The sequence below is a fragment of the Nyctibius grandis genome, chromosome 6, assembly GCF_013368605.1.
Source record: "Nyctibius grandis isolate bNycGra1 chromosome 6, bNycGra1.pri, whole genome shotgun sequence".
In the NCBI taxonomy this organism is placed as follows: domain Eukaryota; kingdom Metazoa; phylum Chordata; class Aves; order Nyctibiiformes; family Nyctibiidae; genus Nyctibius; species Nyctibius grandis.
Window position 1 is genome coordinate 50320808 of NC_090663.1, and position 25759 is coordinate 50346566.

The 25759-nt window shown below is 36.0% G+C and overlaps 1 protein-coding gene across 1 annotated transcript in view; it reads left to right on the plus strand.

The window, feature by feature from the left end:
* The window catches only part of PDGFC (platelet derived growth factor C), a 151670-nt gene that overhangs the window by 113911 nt on the left and 12000 nt on the right, over positions 1-25759 (plus strand). Inside the window, exon 3 of the mRNA XM_068404159.1 lies at positions 1030-1210. Within this exon, the coding sequence (XP_068260260.1) occupies positions 1030-1210 (181 nt within the window). The remainder of the gene's footprint in view (positions 1-1029; positions 1211-25759) is intronic.

Consider the following 25759-nt stretch of genomic DNA (forward strand, 5'->3'; position numbering starts at 1 on the left):
AGGCTTGCCTTGCTTTAACCGAGGCACTCCTGCCTTCCCGAGCCCCTGGGCCGTGCTGCCGCTGGGGCTTGGAAGGTTTCAAGCTGCAACAGGGAAAACCCAGCTGAAATGCTCAGTGTTTATTGTGTCAGTGGGCAGCTGGGGAACTGACATGAAACAGGTTAAAGCACTGAAACCAGACGTACCTTCTAGAGCAGTGGCTTTCAATGGTTTTATGACTTGGGAACCCCCTAAAGATTTTCCAGTGGAAGTGAGAACCTTTGTGTGGCGTATTGAAGCTCATTGATGGCAGTTGACTGGCATTTCTTAGTTACCTTTCATAGACCTATTTGAAGTTGTTCACAGATCCCCAGGGATACCCAGACCACATGTTAAAAACCAATGAAACCAAATAAAACTTAATATGTTTCATTCTCTCAAAGCTCCCAACCCATATCTCTTTTGTCAATATTACCAAAATATCAGTTTCCTTCTGACACGCAGTACACCTAGGTTTTTGCTCCACAAATGTTTCATTGGGATATGCATAAACTCAAAATCTCTTCCAAGTTTCCGCAAGCCACCTTAACCTCAGGAGCTTATTCACCACTAATATTACAAGAGGGCAAGTTTTCCATACCAAAAAGCCCCTGAACTTTCGCTGGTGACATGCAGTGTACTGCTGGTGCTATTGCAGTATGAATTACTGTGCCACACTTAGGCAATTTCAGTCTTTTTTCTCTGACTTTATTCTGCCCTATCCCACATGTAATTGCTTTCCGTAAAAGGAACAAACAAAACCATACTCATGGGTCTTTTCAAAATGCTAACTCTGCTTATATTTTTTTAACCTCACTGCATGATTTTATTATGTATTTAAGCCAGTAGCAACTTGGAAGCTAAGTTTAAAATAACTGGCTTTGGTAGCAAATATTTAGCATTAAAAAAAAAAAAAAAAATTGCAAGATGAAGAGTCAGTTCATTGATTAAAGCAGGAAGTTTAGAGAAATTTTACCAGTAAATAAACATTTAATTTTCTTTTCTGTGCAGGTATGACTTTGTAGAAGTTGAAGAGCCTAGTGATGGCACTGTTTTAGGGCGCTGGTGTGGTTCCAGTAGTGTGCCAAGCAGACAAATCTCCAAAGGAAACCAGATCAGAATAAGATTTGTGTCTGATGAATATTTTCCTTCTGAACCTGGATTCTGCATCCATTATACGCTTCTTATGCCAGTAAGTAACATGTTTCAGATTGGAACATTGCAGGAAAACAAAATCTTTGAAGTGGTAGCTCAAACGAATCTTTTAATAGCTTAGGATTAATTGCTGTTTATTTCTTAATAATAATAATAATAATAATGAGCAACCTGTCTTCCAGAATTGTGCATTTTGTTTCTGTTTTTTAACTAGCTGAGTGTTCTTGTGGTTCTTCTTGGATGGCTTTGGACTGGGAAGTTGTGGGCTCGGTTGTTTGTGTGGAAACTTCAATAAAATGTTTGCATTCCTAACACGGTACTGTGAAAAAAAAAAATTTCTAGCTTTGAGAAGGAAAATCAGCATACAAATCAGCTATGTGACATATAAAGAGCATTGGGAAGTTACAAAGAAGATTGAAGAAATTAATGTTTTTACTAGTCAGCTGCTAATAGACATACACAACCAAATGATTATACCTAGTTCAAAACCAGAAAAGTTCTTATGCTTCTGGATTGTTTTATTATAGTGACAAAGCAGACAATGCATAATACTCATTTTCCACTGCATTTTACCTGGAAACTGTACTTTAGACTTCTCTTGAATGTTGCTTAATGCTTGTAAATCGCAGGTGTTAAACAATAATCATTGTCTAAAATGTGACTTTTTTCTCTGTCAGCAGATTTCTGTTACCTTTTTTCACCAAATGAAACATCTGTGATAGCAAAACAACATTTACAGATATTTAAGGCTGAGATAATGTTCTGAAATATTAAAGTGGAGCAGAACAGGAGTTGACTCGTTTTAGAATAGGTATTCCATATTTAAAGGGATCAAGGAGTATTTTTGTTAAATTCCTCATAATTCACTTTGTGAATCTTGTAAGTAATCTTGTGGTCTGTGGTATTTGGTTCATGGAAAATATCTGCAAGCTCAATAAAAAATTGATCAAAAGAATTCATGTTGTAACCACACTGACATGCACTTCACTCAAAATACATTTGGCTTGCTTATTGCTTTTGCCATTTTTGACTCTTCTCCCCATTTGCAAAACTTCAGTTACTGAGAAGCAGCGAAGAACAATTCTGCATATCTTTTCAACAATACATGATCTTCTACATAATATATTTAGCATACTGATGATGATGTCAGTGAAGTGTAGCAGAGTGTGTGTGGTGTGCATATATAGATGTGTGTTATTTTCTGTTTTTTTTCTTATAAGTATTTTTAAATATTTAGGCCTAACTAAGAACTATTCCTAAAGTGATTAAAGGTTTGTTCTGCATATTTTACTCTTTTGTGAGTTAGACTCTTTTGTTAGTAGAATAGTATGACCAGATAATGATGAATTTGGAAATTAAATAAAATGTCAATCAGTCTCCAAAACAACTTGAAATATGGCCAGGTTTAAACTTTTGTACACCCGAGGGCAGAATGTAATAAATATGTTTACTTTTAGAAAATGGTAAAAGAAAGCCCCTAGAAAGATGTATTTGTGGGCTGATGCCAAATTTTGTTGTTGCAGCTCTAGTATTACATCCTACCTGCTACATATCTATCAGACTTATGTATGATCCAATTTCTGTGGAATGGACTAAATAAAGGCACCTAAAAATAACACAGTATATATATAATTATCTTTATGCCATGCTGTACAAATGGACTGAGTTTATTCCGTGACATCTGATGGGGAAAACTGGCTATAACAATTAAATTATCAACACTTGCAAAACAATTCTTTAATCTTCAAAATATTTACATCACTTATTCAACATCAAAAACAGAGCTGATGCATTTTTAGTTCCTCATTTTTCCCCATTAACAAAGCTCATATAGAATAAGAAGTATACATACAAACTGTTTTAGAAACGAAGCATGTTATCTCTCACATATGTAACAAGCAAGAGCAGCCCACTGCACGTCATAGGAATTCAGAACAAGCCCCAAAATGTGCAGTATAATAACTGCTTATCTATTTGTGAGGATTAATTTCCAAGTTTCTCTTTAAAAGAGCTGTGATCTTTTTCATCAAAAATTATGTCTTAATAAGCCATGCAAAATACAATTTCACATTTCAGAGTGCAGATTGTAAATGAAATATATATTGCTGAGTTGCAGGATTGGACCTGCTTCTTGTACCTAAAGCAGTTGAAAATTGAAGCCAAAAAAGGTGTTTTTCTTTAAAATGATAATGCTATCTCATCCAATATTTCAAGAGAAACTAAAATTTACAGCCCACCCTCCCCTCCCACCTCCCCGCAAAAAAAAGATGTCAGCTATAGGAACGAGTGTAAATTTTAAATAATTCTTGCAAAAACATAACTGATTCATTTAGTGATTCACTTCAATGAATTGGTCCTAAACCGTTAAATTATTTTTTTTCCTCATTTTTTGACAAGAGGGGGAGGGGGGGATGCCTGGTAGACTAGCAATGAGAGATTGTTTGGGGAGAAATGAAGCAAAACTGAAATAAAACAGTGCAAGCTTGTTTCTGTATTTGGAGGCCACACACAGAGAGGGGCACTGGACACATTTTCAGGTCTTTTAAAGAGCAAGAGAAATGGCTTTGTTTAAATCTGCTGTAATTTATTGTATATATATATTTCTACTTTGTATATTATATTTCAAACCAACTTTTCACATGATGAATAAGTAGGGGGAGAATGGCTATTGATCTGATTACGTTATTTCTAAGATTTAGTCACTCAAAAGGACTCGCAGCAGTTCCAACGTCAATAGATGCAACATCATTTTCTAGAAAGGTTTACCATGGGGTTGTAAGACACCACATCAAAGCAGTGCACATACTGTATCCAAGCAGAATGCTCCTTGAGGAAAACATGAAGCTTTTCTTCAGATTCTAGTTTAATTACAGTTTAATTATTTTAATTTCTTCCATTCCAAATTATGTACCCTAGGTACATCTAGAACTATGTGTAATTCTGGTCAAACTCCACTTTTCTTTCCTCTCTTCTATAGTTGCAAGTTAATTTTGTCTGGAATACTGTGAAGTGGAAGGAAGTGTTGAAAAAGTTTATTCTTACCAAGAAAATGTAGTTTGTGTTATTTCAAAACTATTATGCTCCTTTCAGCACAGCTGTTATTCTTAGTCACTCTTTTCATGCTCTGCCCTGTCACTTAGTCTGTGCTCACTGGTGAGCTGCTTTATTCACTAAGGGCTGCTTAGTGGTTGTTCTGCATTTTGACTGTTCAGCTATGCATTTATTAAGAGTCATGTTTTTGGCAGCACTATACCTAAACCCCCCTAGAACGTTGTTGCAAAAGCAATCCATATTTCATTTCTTTTCCCCTCCTTCTCACTTGCCCCCAGTAACAGCTCTAATCCAGATAGTAGCCACATGCAATTGAGGGAAACCTTATAAACTCTTATATGTTTGGGCTTCAGTCTTCCTAGTGACTTGTTTAGTTTAAATTATGTCAGTTACAAGTTTGGCAGAGAAAACTTGATGTAATAAAGTCCATTGTTACTTGGGGGAGCGGGTGAATGGGATACTTGATGCCTGAGGTGCCATTAAGGAATGCATGACTGATTGCCAAAGTAGTTATTAATTATTCAGAGCACTCAGAACAAAGCAGCTCCAGTTAAAGTTGAAGCTGGGGGTGACTGTATTCCCCTTCTTTTTTGGCATATGGTTGCATGTCATTTGTCATCAAAGATCATGCCAAAGACCTTTGCAAAGAACAGACTTAACCCTCTTCTATGCAAGTGAAGATGAAGAGGAAACTCCAAGAAGCTGCTTAAAGACTGACCTGGTTTAAAAGTGATTTGGCAGGTGTTTTGTGATTTTGGTGCAGTACCTGCATGGCTACTTGGATTTCAATCCAAGAGAGATTTTTTTTTTCTTTTGGTGCAGAGATGCTGTTAGTAGTGCTCTTACTATTAAGAGTAATGAAGATTAAATTTAATATTGTGCAGATAATCTGTTTAGGGCCATCTATTTGATCCAAATTGGCTAAGCTTTGTTCTTTTAGGGTTGAGCATGTTAATTTTGTGTAACCTTTTTAATTGAGCTTGTTTAATGAAAAAGGCAAATAAAATTTAAATACTAATAGAAAAAGTGCGTACTCATAGAACAGAGAAAGGAAAGCTCTTATCTAGCATTCTCTTCCTTTCAAAAGTCCATGGACTTCACAGATAGCAGGTGTGTGTATCACATGTCAGTACCAAAGCCCAAGAGGCTTAGCTTTGGCTGCAATAATGGAAAATCCATACAGAAACACCATAAAGGACATTGTTGATCTCCTAAACAAAGGTTTTTTTCTACACTCTCTTAAGAAGTAATCAAAAGATTTTGGAAATAACACTATTTCAGGGCTGTTTAAGCCAAGGTGGTATGAAGCAGCAGGAGAGTGTACAAGTGTTATTTAGTGCTTTGCAATGCTACATGACATGAAAAAGGATGTGAAAAACTTTCATATGATGGGAAGGACTCTTAAACAAAACCTCTGTGTTCAGAGTTTCCACTGATTAGGTATAGTGAAACCTAAGCCCAGATAAGTCAACAAACTCCTAAAGAGGCTCCAGCGTGCAAATTAAATCATTTAAATTTTTTTTGTGTGGCAAAAATTCATTGTAAATCAGAGAGGTTTTTGAACTAACTCTTTCCTTGGAGATTTATTTTTGCATTAAATGTGTGCTTGAGGTCTAAAGAGAAATTCCTTTCAAATTTCTTAAATGAGACATTAAAGATAGCCCCAAAATACATAGATAGGAGTGACATGCTTCAGGTTAATATAAAACCTACAAAAAGTACAAAACCAAGGATGGCTATTATCCATGGGACTACAATGAGAGGGGGAAAAAACCCCTCTGAAGCAGAAGGAACCTCTGAAGGACGTTCCCTAATCAAATCATAACATACTGTTTTCCCATGACCATATCGCATTGTCACATGGACATCATCAAAAATTTAAAAATCTGTGTATGTGAAGCAGACTCGCAGACAGACCGAGTTAGAAATCAATCTAGGAAAATTGTGGGCCTGCACAGAAGTCCATGGAAGTGTGTCCTTGACCTGCACAACCTAAGATGTCAGTATGGATTTTCTGAGACTAAAAGGAAGAGAGACATTTTGAACCAAACTGGCTGTCATTTAGTTCTTAAAAGGAATGAATATGTTTACATGGTAGCAAGTTTTGTACTCTGAAGGACTAGGTTCCTTTCTCTCTGGCCAAAATTTAAACGTAGTTTCTCGTGTAGTATATATAGGATATGCTATTTCTTTTGTATTTTTCTGTGATGTTAGTTTTACAGTGGTTCGGGCTGAAAAGAATCAGAAATAATTTCATTGTCTATTTGTAGGACAAAGTAGTTTTGTTGTCTTGGACAAACATTTTATATCACACTCAGTTTCACTGTGGCAAAAGAGATAAAAAATCAACCTATTTTCTTATTTCTAAATAAGTAACAATAATTTCAAAATTAAATGCAATTATGTTACCACACCTCAAATGTCATGTTTTGTTTTTTTTCTATTCAACAGCTTCAGTAGAATTTCTTCCTGAAAATTTCAGGAGTGTTCAACAAGTAACATAACTGATTCTGGTTATGGAGCACTCACATAAGTCTTAAAATTGTCTTTTTGAAAGACAATATTGAGGGGAAGCCAAAATAAGCGAGGTGGAGAAGTGCTTGTGAAAACTGCTCTTCTTTTAGTCGTCAGTAGCATGATGTACAAGTTAGATCACTCTGGCAACCTGTTTCAAGCAGAAATGATTGCCATAAGCAAGAGATGGGGTACTGCAACTGTCAAGAAAACGCAGGCAGCCTTTTTGCTCCTTTCCCTAAATTATGTCTTTGACCACATATTAACCCTCTCCTTCCACATGAAAGCAGATAGTAGGATAATTCAGCGCAAACAAAGTTTAACCTCTTTACATGCCTTAAAAAGTGAAAAAGTGTAGTAACCATATTAGAGAAGTATTGCGAATACATGAGACAATCTCTTTTCTTTAATTTCTGTAAGTTACTAAAGGCTTTTATTACATTTCAATTTAGTAACAAATATATTGTCAGGGAATATTTTTTATTAATTGGAAACTATTAGTGTGTCTCATAGCATTTTCATCAGAAGTTTATGTATGCATAATTATTTAATTTGAAAATTAGTATTACTTTTACATGGTATATCATTTGCTTTATTGTAGTGTTCTTGCATATGTAAGTTTTAATGTTGTGTGCTCTGTTGTTTTCAAAAAGTCTACAAGAGAAGTTAAAGATAGTAAGAAGGATGTTTTTGTCTTGTCTTGAACAATTTCAAAAATCTCCTGGAATGTCATGACTCTGGGCGTGGTCTGGCTGGTGTATGTGGGGTCTTAAGTAACATTATTTCTGTTTTGGAACCATCTGAAAGAACTATATTTTGCCAGCTGATGAGAAAATAGAAAAAAAAGTGTGTACAAGTCCAGGAAAGATAGTAATGTGGAAAATCCAATCTGCATTAGTGACGCAAGGAAGAGAATACATGGTACATAGGGAAGGTGTACTGGGGTGAATTACTAGCCTTGTGGATTACTACAGCAGTTACATTTGGTGTTACATTCAACTTGATTTAATAGACATTGAAGCTTACACCTGCTAATGAGCAGGGAACACATCACTAATGAAAATAACTTTCAACCATTACATTTTATTATCGTAGTCCTGAGTATATTCTGGGAGTTCTCATTATGAGAGTGTATCCTTATAGAAAACTCAGTTAAATATCGAAACTCAAGATTTAAAAAGAAATAAATGTCTTTTATTGCATTTTGACATCAGAGTTTGAAAGGTTTCAGATTGTGAATTTTTTACTTAATGAAATGGCTACCATTTTGCTAACTGATAAACGTTTTTTTAAGTAGCATTTGAGTCTTTTGGTTGTGTTTTTTTTTTCACTAAGTTTACTCAAGAAGGACTGAATTAGGTCTAATCAGAGCAATTACACAGAAGAAATTAACAAAAGAATAATACTGCCACTCTGTATCAACATAAATATTAGTCTATAATATGTTATTCTCTACTTGCACCAACTTTTCTTTAACTGATCTTCAAAGCAATTATCTCTTCCTTCTCAAAATCTCACTTCTAAAACAGTTCTTTTACAAATGAATGAGGATCAGATCAAGCTGGTTAGTCTTTATCAGTCAGTAGTAATACATTAGAGCAATTAGTATGTGTTAGGTATATTGGCATGTGAATTTGAAAATTATTATTTGACAGAGTTATCAGTAATGTCAAGTTTCTAAGTGTCAAGTTTCCAATTGCCTTCCCAGTTTCCCAAATGTCAGTCAACCCAAAAGTTGTCTAGCCCAGGAGCCTGCAACCAGTGGTGCTCATAAATGGATGGCAGGGAGCACTAGGAGGAGGTCAGGCACCTGTGATTCTTCACCCCTCCTGTACCCCCCACTTACCGGCTATTTTCTGCAGAAGAGGGGGATTCTCTGAGCCTGTGTGCTTTGTCTAGTTAGTAATCTGTAACTGACGTTCCTTGCAAATAATTGTCCATGTACCCCTTGAACCCAGGTAAACTTCATGCCTTCACAACATCCTTTGCTAAAATCAGATTGTGTAGGCACCTCATAGAAAAAAAACTTCAAACTCCTGTACTTAAGAGGGATATGTATGTATATAAAAATGTGTCACTTAAACTGTAAACTCACGGATCCCATGTAATTGGAGCTGTTGGATGCTACCTCAGCACAAATATTTCACAGTGATGCTCAAATGTTCCTTTAGCCTTTGAAAATTATTCTGTAGTCATGGTTCAAATTTATTTGTTCAGTCTTATTGATCATATGTATTCTAAATAGTGCAGTTTCTCAGTTATTTGTGTGTGATTTTTTTTTTATTTAATCCTTTACTAAATGTTATATAAGCTACTTTTAGTTTACTATGTTTGGTTTAAAAAAAAACCAAAACCACCCCCCCCCAACCCCAAAAAACAAACAAACAAAAGAAAACAGACAAAAACCCCCTGCTGTTTTTTTTTGGGGGGGGCTACATTTGTCTTTATTTTTCACGTTTTAAGTATTACATAATTGTCTAGTTGACTATCCCTTTTCCAATTTCCAGGATCAACATGTTATTCACAGCTTTTTGAGAAAGCATGCTGATGGCTTCTCTACAAATTCCAAAGCAAAGTGACTCTATCCCATTCTCAAAGTAATCCCCTGTGTAACTGGCACAGTCCTAGAATTTTTGTGCTTTCAAATACTGAGGTGTTGTGTCTGACATTCTTGCTAGTGGAAAAAAAGGTAAGCAAATGTACATTTGATGCTAGGTTTCAGGAAGCACCGTAATTTTCAGTTATGCTATTTTAGCTGCATTATGTCGTGTCCCTATCCATTATTAATATCTTAGTCATGCCACAGTCCTATCCATTGCCTCATCCCATCAAAACAGGCAGTAACTAGTTAGAGTGGTACTGTGCTAATTTTTTTACCATAATTCTGTTAGGAAAAGATGGAAAACAGAAATGAAAGGAAAGAATTTGGGACAGAACAGAGTTGCTCAGTGCAACTTCTCTGTTTTTTTTTAACATATGGTCCAGATCTGAAAGGCTCTTAGGAACAGCAGATTTGCGTGGAAAAAAACAGAATGATGAGTGCAGCTCTAGACACTTGAGATCAAATCAGCTGTGGAGCAGCTTCTGTAGATGACTGACTGCACAGTCTTAACTCCACAGACTGGTGGAAGCACCTCTTTAAATTCAGGAGAAAATTCTTGACAGAGTAATAACACTGTATAGTAGCTTCAGGGTAAGAGTTTGCTTGTGGAAAGATTAATGTGGGATATTGGTAGTGGTGTTAAGAGAAATCCTTTTGTTTCTAAAAAGGCATAGATAATAAGCACTATGGGAATACCAAAATTTGCACCTGTCTTGTCTTTGCAGTACCTGGCCTGTGGTGTTACAGATGGGGATTATGAGCTGTCATTTGTTAGCTTCTCATAAGTACTCAAAACCTTTTTATTGATGATGATGAAAGGTTTGGCCGAAGATGCCAGGATTTTTGTTGAAAAGGTTTCAGTTTTGTTTTCATGGGAAAGTCTAGATAATCGCGAAGCAGTTGCATCTGTTCTTTCAATTGTCCCTGGCTAGGGTGCTGGAGAAGGAATTCAGGAAGGTTGCTTCCATGTTAGCTCCTGGTAGCTGGTGTATGTCGTTGAAGAACTGTAATTGTTTAAAAACCAAAATGAAATAAACAAAACCTTGCATGTGAAAATGGAGGGTGATTTCTTTGGCAAAAGACATTTCCAGAGGCAGAATGCTCACGCTGCTTAAGCATTCGTTTCACTCTGCTTTTGAGCCAGGCAATAAATCATAGGAAGAAAAATAATAAGAATCATTTATGAGGAGAAATAAAATGCTGGGCTTCAAGTTGAAGGGAGTGATTTAGTGCATGAAAGACCAGGTTCAAAGGCACTTGAAAAGTGGAGGTGTGAAAGCAGATGGCACAGCCTTTGGAAGAAATCTTGCATGTAGTCCTACAAGCATTGTGAAGTTGGTGGTTCCTAATAGCCCTTCCCTTTCAGCTGCAAAAGGATTCCTTGGGGGAACTCCATAATAACTCTACCCTGACACCACATACAACAGTTCTCAGGTCTCATCTGAGTAAGTCTGTTAGGTGGTTAGGGGAATTTCAGTGTAGTGGTGTAGATAATTAAATCAATCTGGCACTTTATTGTCCAGTATGTAGCTCTGGTGTCTTTTGGTAGCACTTAGTTAACTTAAGAGTTTCTTGGTAAACATCTCTTGTTCTAAATATTCTTCTAGCAGTGTGACAAATACTCTTTAAACAGGATGACCGTCTTTAACAAGACAGATGCTGTGCTAAGGTAGTTTTGTTAGAAATCGGTATCCTCATGGTTTTGTGAATAGTTGGCATAGTAAATATATTTTCTTAAATTTGAATTTTCAAATATTTTATTTTCAGTATTTTTCTTCTACTTCTTTTGCCTGCATGTGAATGTAAAAAGGTCACTATTTTTGAAACTTCAAAACATCTAAAATCTATTGTTTTGTAGACCAATTTTGCTAACTCTGTGCAACTGACCCTGAACTTCCCTGCTGGCTAACACGACCAAAATGACGAGGTAGCCAAGGAGAGTAAGATAACGGAGTTGAGCCAAATTATCAAAGTCACTCAGTCATCATCTGTATGTCTTGGGGGAAAGGGCCAAACGCCAAATCATTTTTAACTTGCTAACTGGCAGGACAGTTAGCCACATATATGTAGGCTTTTAATATGTAAGCTGTTAATAGGGTCGCCCTAGCTTATCTTCTGAAAATCACTCTGATCTCTTCTGACTTGTGTGTGTATATTTGTCTTCAGGCTTTTCAATGTGAGGTGTTCTGAATAATCAAAAGTTAATAACAAAATACTTCCTGTTCTTGAGTCATCTGTGTAATGCCTTTTTGGCTTGGAATTCTTGACTTTTAGTCAAAGTAAATTCTGTCATTGATCTCATGTTGTTTGCTCTCTGTCAATATATATATAACTTTAAATACTGTATTTACTTTTTCAAATTGCCTTTCTGCTTAAGAAAGTCATAGGTACCTTTCATGTAGAAAAAACCCTTGTGATTAGGTGCCTAAAATAGCAGTATATCTTTTGATGCAACATAAATGTAGAATTAAGGTTCATAAGAGTGTTTTGAAATTGGTGGTATAAAACACTTCAGAGTACAGCCCAGCTTTTCACCAAAAATCAAAGATAGATGGTCAAGTCAACAGTACAAAGACAAATGAAAAATTGTCAGAGGGTTTTTCAATTATGTTCCCAACAGTCATTAAGAATAAAAAATTGAGTTACTTTTACAGGTAGGTATTTACATGGATGAAAGAGAATATAGAATTTGGAAGTAATTTATTACTTTGCTGACAAATCATATCTAAAAATTAGAACTTAACGAACAAACCTGCACATCTTTGATGTGATGGAGGTGATCTGATTGAATGCCCGATATTTTGCAAATGTGAGAGACAGATGAACCTTCAACCTTGTGCAAAACCCACTGTATGGAGGCAAAGGACAAGCGCAGGTCTTTGGGCAACTGTCAACCCGACAGCAGCATTCTGCTCTGCTGTAGTAAACCAAAATGTTCTGGTTATGTACTGCAGAGCAGTGCTGTACTCCTACTTAATTTAAAGCCTAAGAACACCTTTGAGGTGATGTCATGACAGAGGAAGAGCAAAGTAAAATCAGCTGTTACTTTCACGAGCTACTAGCACCTATCTCTGTGTAGTTGAGGATTTATTTATACATTTTCTTAGAATTAAGACTAAACAGAGGAAGAGAAATCAACACCTAATGTTTGTATATAAAAGTGCTAGTAAATAGTGAGGGGGTTTTGCAGATATTAATTTAGATCACTTCTGTGATTATTTTCTGAGACTGTGGTTGCTGTCCATTGTTTTAAGTAGACCACCCTTTATATTTTGTCATTTATTGCCTCCTTTTCTATGAACTGTGTATCTCTTACTAGTGCATCTAATATTTTTAAAAACTACATTGGGAAGGTGCTGCTTTAAACTGGAAGAGAGACTTGTCATGCTGTTAAAGAAAAAAAAATCATAACATTTCCATGATAAGGTTTGATATTTCATTGCCTGAAACTGCTCACAAGTTATAGGGAGAATTTGGAAAATCAATAAATTAAAAGCTGCCAAAGAGTGAACAGAACCAACTTTTCTCTGCAGGCTGTTTAAAAAATATTAATGATAATTTTTAAAACAATTATGTGAGCCTAAGGAGCATCATTAAGCAAGCCTTACAAAGCTAGTGCTATACAGAAATGACAGTGTATAATTTACAGATAGGGGCTGGCCTAAATTTTGTGGTTAATACTTGGGAGAGTGGCAAAATACTAAGGTGATGTCATCATAAGAATCTGAAACCAGAGGAAAATCATTTTAACAACACAATTTTAAGAAAAAACCACTCATTTCCATTCTTAATTTTTCTTTAAATCTAATTCCCTAATAAAGTATGAGAGTATACTTATGAAAGACTCCACAATGTTCTCTCTTTAATGAAATACTTACAAAATGTAATTTCCTAATCAAGCAATTAGAGAATCCCCAAAGAGAACCAGGGAGAAACACATCTTGCACAGGGCACAGCATGTGAACTTTTCCGTATGGATCTTTTACACCCTGCTCTGACTCTGTCGTGTACAGTGTTCTGTGTCCAGTAACAGTCTGTCATAGGCTATGGCTTCCTTGCAGTAAGGCACTTGTGCCTTCCACTGGTATTTTCTGCTGCAGGAAAAGGATGGCAGCTCTTTTCGATTTTCTGCTGTGTATTGAGGTTTAGAGGAGAAAGAGAAAATAATAGCCAGGTTACCTGAGGGGGGGTAGCTGGCAATAGTTATAGTGCCAAATTGTCATGGTTGGATCATTCTGTTTACAAATGGTATTCCTTGGATTTATTATTGCATCAATTTTAATGCTTATTATTTCTATTCATATAGTGATAAGCATACTATTGAAATTGCAATAGTAGATAATGTTATGCTTTCCAGTTTATAGCCCTTTGAAATCTTTGGATGTTTTAATTCTAGTTCTTTGTCATACAGACAGAGTGACTGGTGACAGACAGATTTTTAAACAAGCAGTTCCCATTGCCTTCAACGGGAAATATTAGGCATCGGAGTCTGAAAAACAATGACCACATCATCAAAATAATGGCCACATTATCCAAGTTTGAATACATTATTGTTTTTCCAAAACATATTGATAAATTAATTGGCAAATAATTGTTTCTCTGTATGCATTTATTACACTGAGAGTAATGTTCTGCCCAGTGATTGCTACCTATTCCTCTAATTTCCTAATTGAGTGAATTATACGCCATGGACAAGTTTCAGCAATGAAGTAAAGATTGCCTGATGGTAATTGGGTTAAAATGAGTATTGATGGTATCATTCTGAGATCACAATCAGTGTTTATCTCAAAAAATTGGTTCAATTTTTTGTGTGAAAAAAAAAAAAGAAAAAAAAGGTGCCGGTATTTTAGTTGCTTACTAAAACATCTTCATTTCTCAGAATTCTCTTTTACAACTCATAACAGTTGCTAAGGTAACCTATATCTAATATTAATATATTGTTTGAGGAAAGAATATAACCTGAATTGTTAAATAGCAAAATGTCCTCTGACATTTTAACTGGAATATAAACTTACAAAGGGAATTTTTACTCATCTATTATATTAATTATAATAGATGAGTCAATATTATATATGTATAATTATATTATATATATATTTATATTATACATATAAGTCAAATTATATTAAGTTTATGGTGATGTACTTGAAATGACAGTTTGTCTCCCCTCCCATTCCACAATTGGTTTGTGCTCACACATCGTGATTTGTTCATCCAAATCCTCATGTTCGTCCAGTGGGACTGCACAGATAATCTGAAAGATGCAAAACAGCTTCAAGTTAAATAGTGAATAGTGGAAGAAGGCTAAGAACCTGATAATATTATCTTCTGGGCAATTAGGTATCCTAAATGTATAATCATTTACAAAACCAGAAAATATTTTCTCCAAATACTAGACTGACTCTTCGGCAAGGTATTGCAGTCATCACAGTCAATTTACCTCACTTGTTTGACATTGCTTCGTAAGTGTAATTTATGCAGTGCATCTCAATTTTTGGTATTGAGAACCTTCAGAATGGGTTTCTATTCTTATTTAAACAAATGTCATCTCATGGGGCTTCACTGTGCAGGACAGGTGGAAGAAATCCCACCAAAAGTAGCCACACAGATCTCTTCAGTTAGTGTTCTTGACCAGTGTTTCCTTGGAAAGCTGCTTCCCCCACACCCCCCCTTGCTTTTTTGCCCTCTTCTGCAGCAGATTGTAATGTCTGTCCCTTATACCCGGGAAAAAACATACTAAGATATATACTCTGTGATCAATGCTTGTAAATAATGCCTTTTTAATATCATCTTAATTTATCTTCTTATTTTTCTTATTTGTATAACAGTGCTTTGTCAGGCATTCAAATGAGCATTTTCAATCACATGGTTTTGAAGCACACTTTCTGTCTCGATCAAAGGATAAACTTGTGGTTAGCCAGTATCTTTCAGTCTAGTAGGCTAATGCAGCAAATAACTTTGTTCAGTGTTGGGTTCAACAGAATGAAAACAATGTCTGCAGTTCACAGAAAATCATATTTTTTATGGGCCGGAAAATTCAGGTGGAACCAATGCCTCACACTTTGGCTCTTTATTTAAACTGATAATAAACCCCACATCTAACCACTTCCTAGATTGCAATGAATAGCAGCCTGTGAAACCACAAATAATTAAAGCTTAGAAAACCACAGTTTTTGATGTCTGTGTTCTGTAATTAGTTCCATATATTCTACATGAAATCATCAGAAACACCCAGTATTCCTGAATCAGTCAACGGAAGAATAAGAGACTGGGGGAGAAAATATTTTAAATATAAATACAAGCAGAAAAGTATGTTTCAGTGTGTAAATATTCATTTTCGATTGGCTGTTAAAAAGACTTTTATAAAAAAGGTACATGAGAAATAGAAGGAGCAATGCCTCTGTAGAAGGCTTTACAACTCTTAAAATTATGCTTTTGAAATTAAAAAAAACCCCTCACCTTCTTAAATGTAATGATAAGGTAGAATAGTAGTTTGTATATGGTTAAGATTAGTGCAGCATTGGTCTGTGGCACTTCCTTTTTTGTGCAGATGAGTATTTTTACTTTGTAGCTTTACAGCATGGTGAATGTGCAAGAACAGAGAGGTAATGTGAAAGGAGATGCAGCGACTGTGCACGCAGAGGGAGATCCCTTTAAGTCAGTGTGATCGTGCTAGCGGTTCTGGTGCAGGATTGGGGCCATAATCAGTGCCTGAATAGACTTGTTTAAAACATTACAAGAAAGATAAATGGCCTGGTTGAGAATATAAGTTGCCATGATTTTTCCATCATTTCTGTTACAGAGAGTGCCACCCTTATTCATATTATGTTAGCAAGGCCAAGTTAATGTAATTAATTAAATACATATATAGATCAAAAGACTTGATCTAGTTGACCAGATTAGTTAGAGATAATTTGGCCACATCTGTGGACAGTGAGTGTGTTATAACAGAAGCTCTTTCAGGCTTAATGGAAGTCAATTGATTTACTAGCACTCTTCAGTAGAATGAGATTTGCTCTACAACATACGAGATTTGTTAATAATATGGCTTTATTACTTGGCAAGTTTCATCTTTCCTTCTTTTCTTCTTTTTCTTCTTACACGTGTCAAGGAAGGGCTGAGAAGGAATTGCATGTACAAAGGAAAACATATATTTATTCATTATAATAAAAGTAATGAGACTATTTAAAAAAAAAAAATTAATAACACCAAGAATCAGGCTGAGGCAGTTACTTGTAGTGGTCCCTTAAAATGCAACCTATTCTATTTTAATAGATTTGTTCATGCTGTAAGCAGCACAAAATTTCATGGGAGCCTACCAGACATAGAAGAAAGTAGTCTGCTTTCAACCATCTTTGAAGGATACATTTTAAATAGCAGCCATAGAGATTGAAAAAGCATCTTCTAAAATGGATTATATTACATACTATTTTGAGGCTTCAAAGACATTGTAAATGATACTGGCAAAGGAACTTCTGCTGCTCCCAAGGAACCAACTTTTCATAAAAACCCATGACTCTCTATTTGTCTTCAAGAGAAAGTAGCTAAATTAAAGTCCAAAATTGGAGTAGCTTCATTAATTTTCATATTCTCATGTGAGTTAAGGGCTTGTGGGTTGACATGCAACAAAAAAGCCAAAACATATTTTTCTACCAAATATTCTGTATTTAGGTATACAGGCATGCAGTTAGTGATTTTTATTACAGCATTAATAGAACAAATCTAAAGGGTTAAAATGTACAAATGGGGAAATAATCACTGAGGAAAAAGGTATATTAGAGTTTCGTTATGTATACAGAACAGTTTGGGGCATAGCTAGTCTATAGCGCAGATTTTAAAATTATTTTGAATTAATTTGTTCCTAGAATTCAGCATTTCCCTCAGCATAATTTTACATGTTTTCTAGAAACAGTGAGGTTTCCAGGTAGATGCTGTGTAATGCAGTCACAGAAATGCAAGGTTGGGAGGGAGACAAGTGGGATCTTTTCTGAGCCATTGTCCTGCTCTAAGCAGGGAGTAGATAGACCAAGCTCATTCTTGCTAGATATTTGTATTGTTCCTGAAGTTCAGGGACAAAGATTTCAGAGATTTCCCCGATCATCTGTTGCACTGCTTTACATAGTACGAAATTTTTTTCTAATACATAACATAAATCTTTCCTGTCATTGATGGACTAGGGAACAGCTGATCATCTGATGCTCTCTTACATGTTTGTTATCACATCTCCTGTCAGCCTGGTCTTGTCGGGATTAAAGACTCAATCTTTTATCATAGTTCATGTTTTCTTTTTCTTCTTGCTCTTTCCTCTGAATATTCTCTTTCTCTCTGCCTAAATCGTACAAGTGCTGGACATAAACCTGAACACTGTATTTCAGCTGAGACCTCTCTGGCAGCTCAGTAGTTTGGCTTCATGCTGCTGTTCTGAATAATATGAATGAGATTTGCCTTTTTCATAACAGGATCACATCGTCTCCTATTCAGGTTTTGGTCCCCTGTAACACTGTTTATTCTACATCAGGTCTTCTGTACTTATGATTTTGCATTTATGCTTTTAATGTTTTACTCCTAAATGCAAGGGGATTTAATTGTTTTTCTTAAATTTCTCTGATTAAGTATACTTTCCCAATTAATTTTGCCTTTTAGTTGTTGTGTAATTACATGTACTGTACTTGTGTGCATAATATATATGAAAGTATAATGAAGTAACATGAGACGGAATTAAGAGATATAGATAGTGGAAAATATGTAGATAGAAGTGATACAGCTGAATGTTAAGAGTATGTCAGGACAACATTATGGTTAGCAGTATAGGGCTATAAAAGTTAGCTCACAAATTATAAATCTGTCTTGTTCAAACAGTGTGAGAGTCTTTATGTGGGCAATGTAGCCATAGTCTCTACCATGCTTTTTGGGTTGTGGCATGTAGGCTACATATAAAGCAAATTTAAATATGACAAGTAAACCATACAAAATAATTTTCAATAAAAAAAAAATAATTTTCATACAAGATAATTTTCATACAAAAAAAAATTTCTTCACAAATCTTAAAATATGGTAAACCTCTAACATGTTGGATGACACTAAGAATGGATACATGAGAACAGAGCTGAGTTTCCTTCCCTGTAAAGTAATGTTTTGTTCAAGGACTTTCTACCTTCAAGGCAGGACAAGCTCTGATTTGCAGTGTCTGCTGAGCAGGAATGTTGGGTGTGTTCCTTTTATTGTGATATGAAATGAACAGAAACCTGTTGTGGAATGCAATTTAACATGTATACTGAAGGACCAAATTAAAATTGCATGCACTGTAGAAGTAATTTTCATTGTCCTTGCCAAATACACTTTCCAGTTGTAATAAACAGTCATTCCTAGTGTTTAATGTTTGATGAACCTCCTGTGAACCAACTGGGATAAGTAAACATTTTCTTAACAACAGCTACCCATTTCTAATACCTAGAGGGGACTTAAAGAGCAGTTCATTCCCTGACTCCAAACACTTGCTGTTGTTCCATTTGGTTAAGCTTTTTATAAGTGTTCATGTATTTTGAGTAAAATGAGTAATTTAAAAAAAGGTCTGCAAACAAGATGTCCTTTAATTATGGCTGACCACATCCCCTGTTATAAACAAATATACAAAAACTTTTTTCTATTCAGAACAGCTGCACTTATGTTGAGTTTATTCCTTATAAACTACTGTCTGTTAAGTAAGAACTAGGGCTTTCTGAACAGAACAAAAAAAACATCCTTCTGTAAATCATAAATGTAACAGATGCAAGCGTGTTTCCTGTATGAATTTTGGGTATGTATATAAATGAAGTGATTAATAATCATGGTAACCCCATTTGCAATAAGATTTGAGCAAACATTAATTGTACTATATCTATATGCTCACTGCAGTCTGATTGTGGGAACCTCTTTTTTTATCGACTTATTTTTGCACTGAGACTCTTACATTACTACTTGTCCAATTACAATGATATTCCTCCTTTTAGGTGATAATTTCACATTTTAAGCATAATTCAGATTGTTCTGTTGCAAATCCTTCTCCTAACTGAAGTAAAAGCTATTCTACATTTCAGCCTACAACAGGTGTGCATACAGGACTTGCATAGTATCAAAGTTTCAGTGAAAGAAGTTAATCTGTGGTGGGATTCTTTTGATCCTCCCTTTCTGCTAAAGTTCAGCTAAATCTTGGGAACAGGGGTCTCTGTACACAAGGTGATAGTGGATATATTCAGAAAACCATGAAGCAGTGAAAGAATGAAGAAAAAGTTTTAAAAGAGTTCTACTTTAGCTCCTCAGTGAAAGCAGTATGAGGAGAAAAGAGCAAGTCATCAATACAGAGTTCTTTCCTGGAAATAGGTATGAGACTGCAGATGACCTGTAAGAGATGATAGATAAGCAGAGGATAAACTTTAAATGTCCTTAAATACCATGACGAGTAGTTTGTATAGTAAGGAAGAGTTGATAAGAAGGTGCTAAGATAGGCAGGACAGGTTACTATTTAGGAAAATACTTTGTATTTTCAAGACTTAGCATCCAGGAATCAGAAGCAGTCCCATGTGTGTGTTAACCTACTGTCCTGAACAGAGGTTTGGCAAGGCAGAAGGCTGATGATGATGTCCACTACAAATGATCTCAACCAAACTTTTAGCAAATGCTTATAAAGGACACGTGTTCCCTCACATGTTCAACACGTTGAAATGATTCATTGCAGCTGATAATTTATTTAGGACAGTTCTGTGAATATAAAAAAATGCTATCAGTCTTGGAGATGATGATTTCTTAAACATTAGGTTTTTGCTTGTTTTAGCACTACACTGCAAGCAAATGACACATTGCAGGACTTTCTCTAAACAAAGATTTTATGATATTAGGGTGAAAGAAACTGTACTTCAGTAAATTGTTTTGGGACTTCATTGTGCCTATACATAGTCTATTTTCAGTTGTTTTCAGCAGGTACTTTGTCTGTACACACACACACACTTTGACTCTTTAAAATGTGGGTATAGATATTAGTATTGCCCATGGTCTAAATTAGACTAAATATTTTTATTAAGCACTCAAATAATACAAGAAAAAAATTATTACTGTGTTTTAGCTTTTTAAAGGTGCAGTTACAGTTCTATGTGCACTTGCATGAGGTGAATAAACGTCTTAGTTTTAAATGTATTGCATATGTTTGGTTTGAAAATGTTATAATGCAAGTTTCTCTGAAGTTCAGAAAAAATATTTTGCAGTTGTTATTAAGATACAAAAGCTAGACTAACTTTTTCTTATGGCATATATATACACTTGTATGGAGTGGGGAGAGTTTACTGTAAATTTTGGTTAAAGTCTCAGAAGAGAAAGATGTATAAACAAGACAGTGATCACTAAAAATTAAGGTTTTGGAAGTAGTTATGGTTTAGATATTATTCTGCTACAACTATACTTTATAGGAACCAAAACCCAGGGATTATATACCTAAAATTAGTTTACATACCTGCAGTAATCTGAAAACAACAAAAAAGACAAGTTATTTGAGGAAGGGACTCTAGATGAAAACTGACATACTGCTTTCACTTTGAAACACTTTATGCCATAGAGCTAGTCTATGCCATACCTTGTTCTATACTATTAGACCTCATTTCATTACAGACCAAGTCTTTGTTTTTAAATGCTCCCTGTCAACTCAGTACATCAGGACATGCTTTCAGCATAAGGCTAAGTGTTTGGTCACTGAGTCATAATACGTCTGAGTCGTGAGAGGTCTTGCATTTCTTTGTGTCTTCTATCTAGAACCATATCATTCAGTTCTATGGCCACAAATTCCTAGTGTAAGCAAATATAGTAAAAACCTGTGGCAAAGGTAGAAAGGCATCGAAACCTGACTCCTCTTGCAGCTAGCAGATTGACTGTCCAAGCTTTATGGATTCCAGAGCTTGCAGGGGTTGTACGCTTCATTGTTTTAGACCTCTGCAGTTGCCAGAGATGCTGGTGACACAGGTTTCAAGCAGAATTGTTTATAACTCTTCTCTCCTTAATTAACCGAAAGAATAAATGAGTGATTGAAAGTTGTTGCCCAAAAGACTGCAGGAATCACGGGAACATTTTGTAGAATAACCAATACTTTCGGCAGAGGACAGGAGAGGGAAACAGTAATTTTGTAGTGCTTGTGAAATCCTGATGAAGTAATGTGCGCTGCTTCGGTGAGACTTACCAGATGCACTGAAAAAATCCATAATGCCATGCAACTGGATCCAATAAAGATAGTTCTCTATGTGCATAGATTTCCTAGGAATATGAAACGCTAAGACTACCATGATGAAGCGTATTGACAATAAGGTCTTTCAGACAATACAGTACTATGAACACTAGTTTTCTTCTTTTTGCCTTTAAAGTGAGTTAGTGTGGATTATTGCTGATACACGTTATCACGGGGAAAAAGCAAAATGCATTCTCATACATATATACACATCACATATACACATTTATATGTGTACACATTATAGATCACTAATTTATTGAGAGAATTAACCAAATCACTAAAGTTTTTTTAAAATGGCTTCCAGAGGTTATCGCTATTGATGCCATCCTCTGAGAGTTTATGAACTTGCTCTAGATACATGTCATCTTTGTCTTCACAACAGTGGCTCTCACACCTATGCTGTGTATTTCAAAGGGTGTCAGGGTGCCCAGGCTTCAGGAAAAAAGCTGCAATTTGCCAGGAGACAGCTGATGGTTAGTGACATCCTGCACTATTTTCATGCTGCTAATTGCCTTGAGAGCATCTCCCTATTGTTTCCTGCACAATTAGGATTCCAGGCCTTCTCTGTGAACTGCACAGAAGCTCTGTTTGGGGGAATATTTAAAACTTTAAAAAAAAATGGATTTTATCTCAAAACTTTAACGTGAGAAAATGTTAGGCTGTTCCTGACATGACACTACTTTTACACATCTTAATTCCTCTGTTCATACCTGTGACAGGCAAAGACAGAAAGACATGAATGCATTCACTTTCTCTTGTGACCTTTCTGCTGTTGGCAGTTATGGAAAGGAGGGTAGAAAAGATGCACAATTTTCAAAGCAATGCTCAAAGTGCCGTAACAAAAATGCCGATGTAGAGTTTGGAAAGCCATCTCTGTCTGGCTTTAAGATGTAAATTGGTGCAAGCGCATGGATACTCAGCAAATGAGGCCCTCAGTGAGATAAAAGGAAAGCCCTGCATACATATGAGGAGAGGCTGGACAGGCTTTTGATAAGTGGTTGTAGCACAATATAAGAAGAGATAATTTAGGGAGCCTGTGAAATGCAGAGAGCTGGAGGCCCAGTAAGGAAAGAAGGGGCTGTCATTCTGCATTCTGGATCTCATGTGCAGTAACTGATTAAATTGAGGAGGGTTGGTACCCCTACCAGTGTGTCATTTGGCTGGCAGAAGTTGCGTCCCTGAAGTGAGGATAGCTGAACGAGATACACGTTTACTTCAGTGCCACTGGAGCTTAATTTATCGGACTACCTATTCAGCCGCCCTGGAGCTGTGCTGTCTCTCATGCAACCATCCTTGCTGCTGCGACAGTAACTTCAGCTAAAGAAGTAAGAAGTGCTGCAATGCGTGGGAACTGCGCCGGTCTTCCTGGCTTCCATCTCTGTCACATGCAAGTAAACATCCTTGCCTTATTCCCTGCCTTTGGCAGTCTAAATTGATTATCTGCCTTTGCTCCTTCTTTTTTTTATTCCTTTGCTGGAGGCACAAGAGGAGGATCCTGGAACTTGATTTCTCTGCTTAGGTGGTTGCACACAGGGCCAGCTACAGATCATCTCCACTTCCTTCAACATTGCTACTTGAACAGGACTAACATTTTACATAGCAGTGGTGTAGGTTGATGTTGCACAGAGAAGATGTCTTTACAAGTGACAGACTTTCACAAATGGATTAGCTGTTTTGTACTGCATACACGCGAGCAAGTAAAATTTTGTGCTTTTTCGGGTAGGTCAGGTTTTCTAGAGGCTTTTCAGTTATTAGTGCATGTACTTATGGGAGAAAAGAAAGAGGTATTGTTACGCCAAGAAGCTTCTATGTCCTCAGGGCAAACTGGGAAAGAGTTGGATATCTGCTCTCCCTCATAGTTTCTAACGGTACTAATAGGAGAGCTGCCTGTGATTATAAAGGAAGAAAACAGCTTGCTTTATTGTGGCTGTTACAAGAATACACGTGTACTATTAGTTTCAAGAGCATATCTCTAAATCTAAGCAGGACTTGGAGTGTTCCTGTTTAATAAAAAAAAAAAAAATCTGTAAGGCTATTTCATTAGAAAAAAATATGTTATTTCTTTCAAAGTACTGATCCTACTTGGTTTTTGGAGGAGGTGAGGTTCCTCTGTGCTTTCCTTTGTTATAGAGTCCCCTCTAGTCTGATTAAACCATACCAATGTTTAATAGTTTCTCCAAACTCTGCCAACTGATGAATGGGGTTTCACTCAGAAACTGCTTGACAATGTTTTCTTCAAGACAAGAAATGAAAAAAATGGAGATTTCTTTTGTGGGGAGGGAATTATTTTAGACATTCACTACTTGTAGGTGTCCTGTCTTGCCAAGTATTTGACTCACATGTTTTTGTTGTTCCAGTCTTAACTCAGTGATTGCATTATTAAACATTAAATTCCTCACTCCTGGCTGTAGCAAACTAACAAAATTACTTTTACCCCTCCTTTAACTGGAAGAGGGTAGTGTCAGTACCTTGGCAGTCCTATCCTATGAAACAGGAGCAAAAGGAAGGCTTTGCTTAGATCGTAATGATGCTTAAGAGCTGATCTTGTGTAGATTGTAGATGAGTGCTCTTTTGTTCAGAATTGTTTATCCTTGGAGCAGGTTTGGTGCAAGGGAAGAACAGATGAATAGTGGCAGAATGGGAAAGGTTATAACATACAGTCTCATGTCCAAAGTTTTACCCTTTATCTATCTAAAATACTTCTGGATTCTTCAGATAAACCAATAATGAGCATCTAATAAATGTTTATTGTATTCATTCTCTTACAGAACTTGTGAGATCAAGGAATTGCCTTTTTGCTCATTTTACAGATTTAATAAGGCTGTGTTACAAACCTCCATGCTATGAAATTCCTGGTGCCAGAGTGAATCTAAAAATGTTTGTGTTAGCAGCCATTATGCTTTTGGTTGTGATGGCTTAGCTGTTGGAGGTCAGCACTGTGAATAAGATTGTGGTAAAAGAAAAAAGGAAATGAGAAATATTCTTTTTCAGAAAGATTACCTGTTGTTTATGATGCAGCCACAAACACAGTCCTGCTGGATGTGCTGTTGCCAAATACTTTACACCATGAAGCTGTGGCCTAAATGCTATACTTGGGATCAAACAGGAAATATGTGTCAGAACAAGAAATTAATCACAAGTCTTCAAGTTAGGCTACATACTAAATCATCCTTTAGTCTTGAGCTTCAACTAGGTAATTTCAAATGCATTTGTTGGAGTTTTTGTTCAGATTTGCTGCTTCACTGATGGTTGTCACCTTATTCTATGTATAAGAGTGTCCTACCCTTTCCCCTTTGAGAAAGAGACTAGATGGAGTAGCTTTGATTCCTTTAATAGGGCACAACTAACACTGTGAGCACCCTAAAATGCATTTTACTCCCTAAGTTTCTTCTGGGGTACTGTTGTTATATATAATCTTCAGGGCTGGATACTTGTGTGAAGTTAGTATTTATATTATTTCCTTCCTTTTCTCCAAGCCTGTATCTTAAACTATTGCTTAAATTTGGTCTATTTGCCTGTCTTTTATGCTTGTAAACACCTTAGGGGGGATTTCTCTAAGGTATTTGTTTTGACAGAGTGAAGTACACATACAGAGATACAATATAAACAGACCTAATGAAAATTCTGTTTGATCCAATGCTAATTGTCATTCTTGGCTGTTCTACAGGGCAGCAGAAGCTCTATGTTTTCTGCTCTGGTTTTCATCCTGAATCATTTTAACTAACAGTAAAGATGCAACTGTTTGGCTCTGTCTTGGTTTTAAACATGTTTATTCTTATTAAAGTAAATTGAAATTGTTTCCTGGGCACAGAAACAAAAACCATAAAGTGTTTTGTTTACTAGGAGAATCACATTAAAATACAGAACTTGTTGCTGTATTTTTCAAATCTATCTTGACAGAAATTATTCAGGAAAAAAGAAAAAGATGGCGTCATGCCTAAAATATGGTATTAATCGAGAATGTGCTGCTATGATAGAAAAGTGTTTACTGTTGATTAGTATTTATTGTAGAATAGCTTGGAGAACATCACTTACCAGTAAGTGGTCTCCATCAGGAAAGATATTTTGGATAGCTGCTATACCTAAGCAAGTGTCTGCTATCTTGGGTTATGCCTACCCTGTCAGATAAAGAGATGTCTGTTATATCAAAGGTTCATTATGTGCTAGCTGAC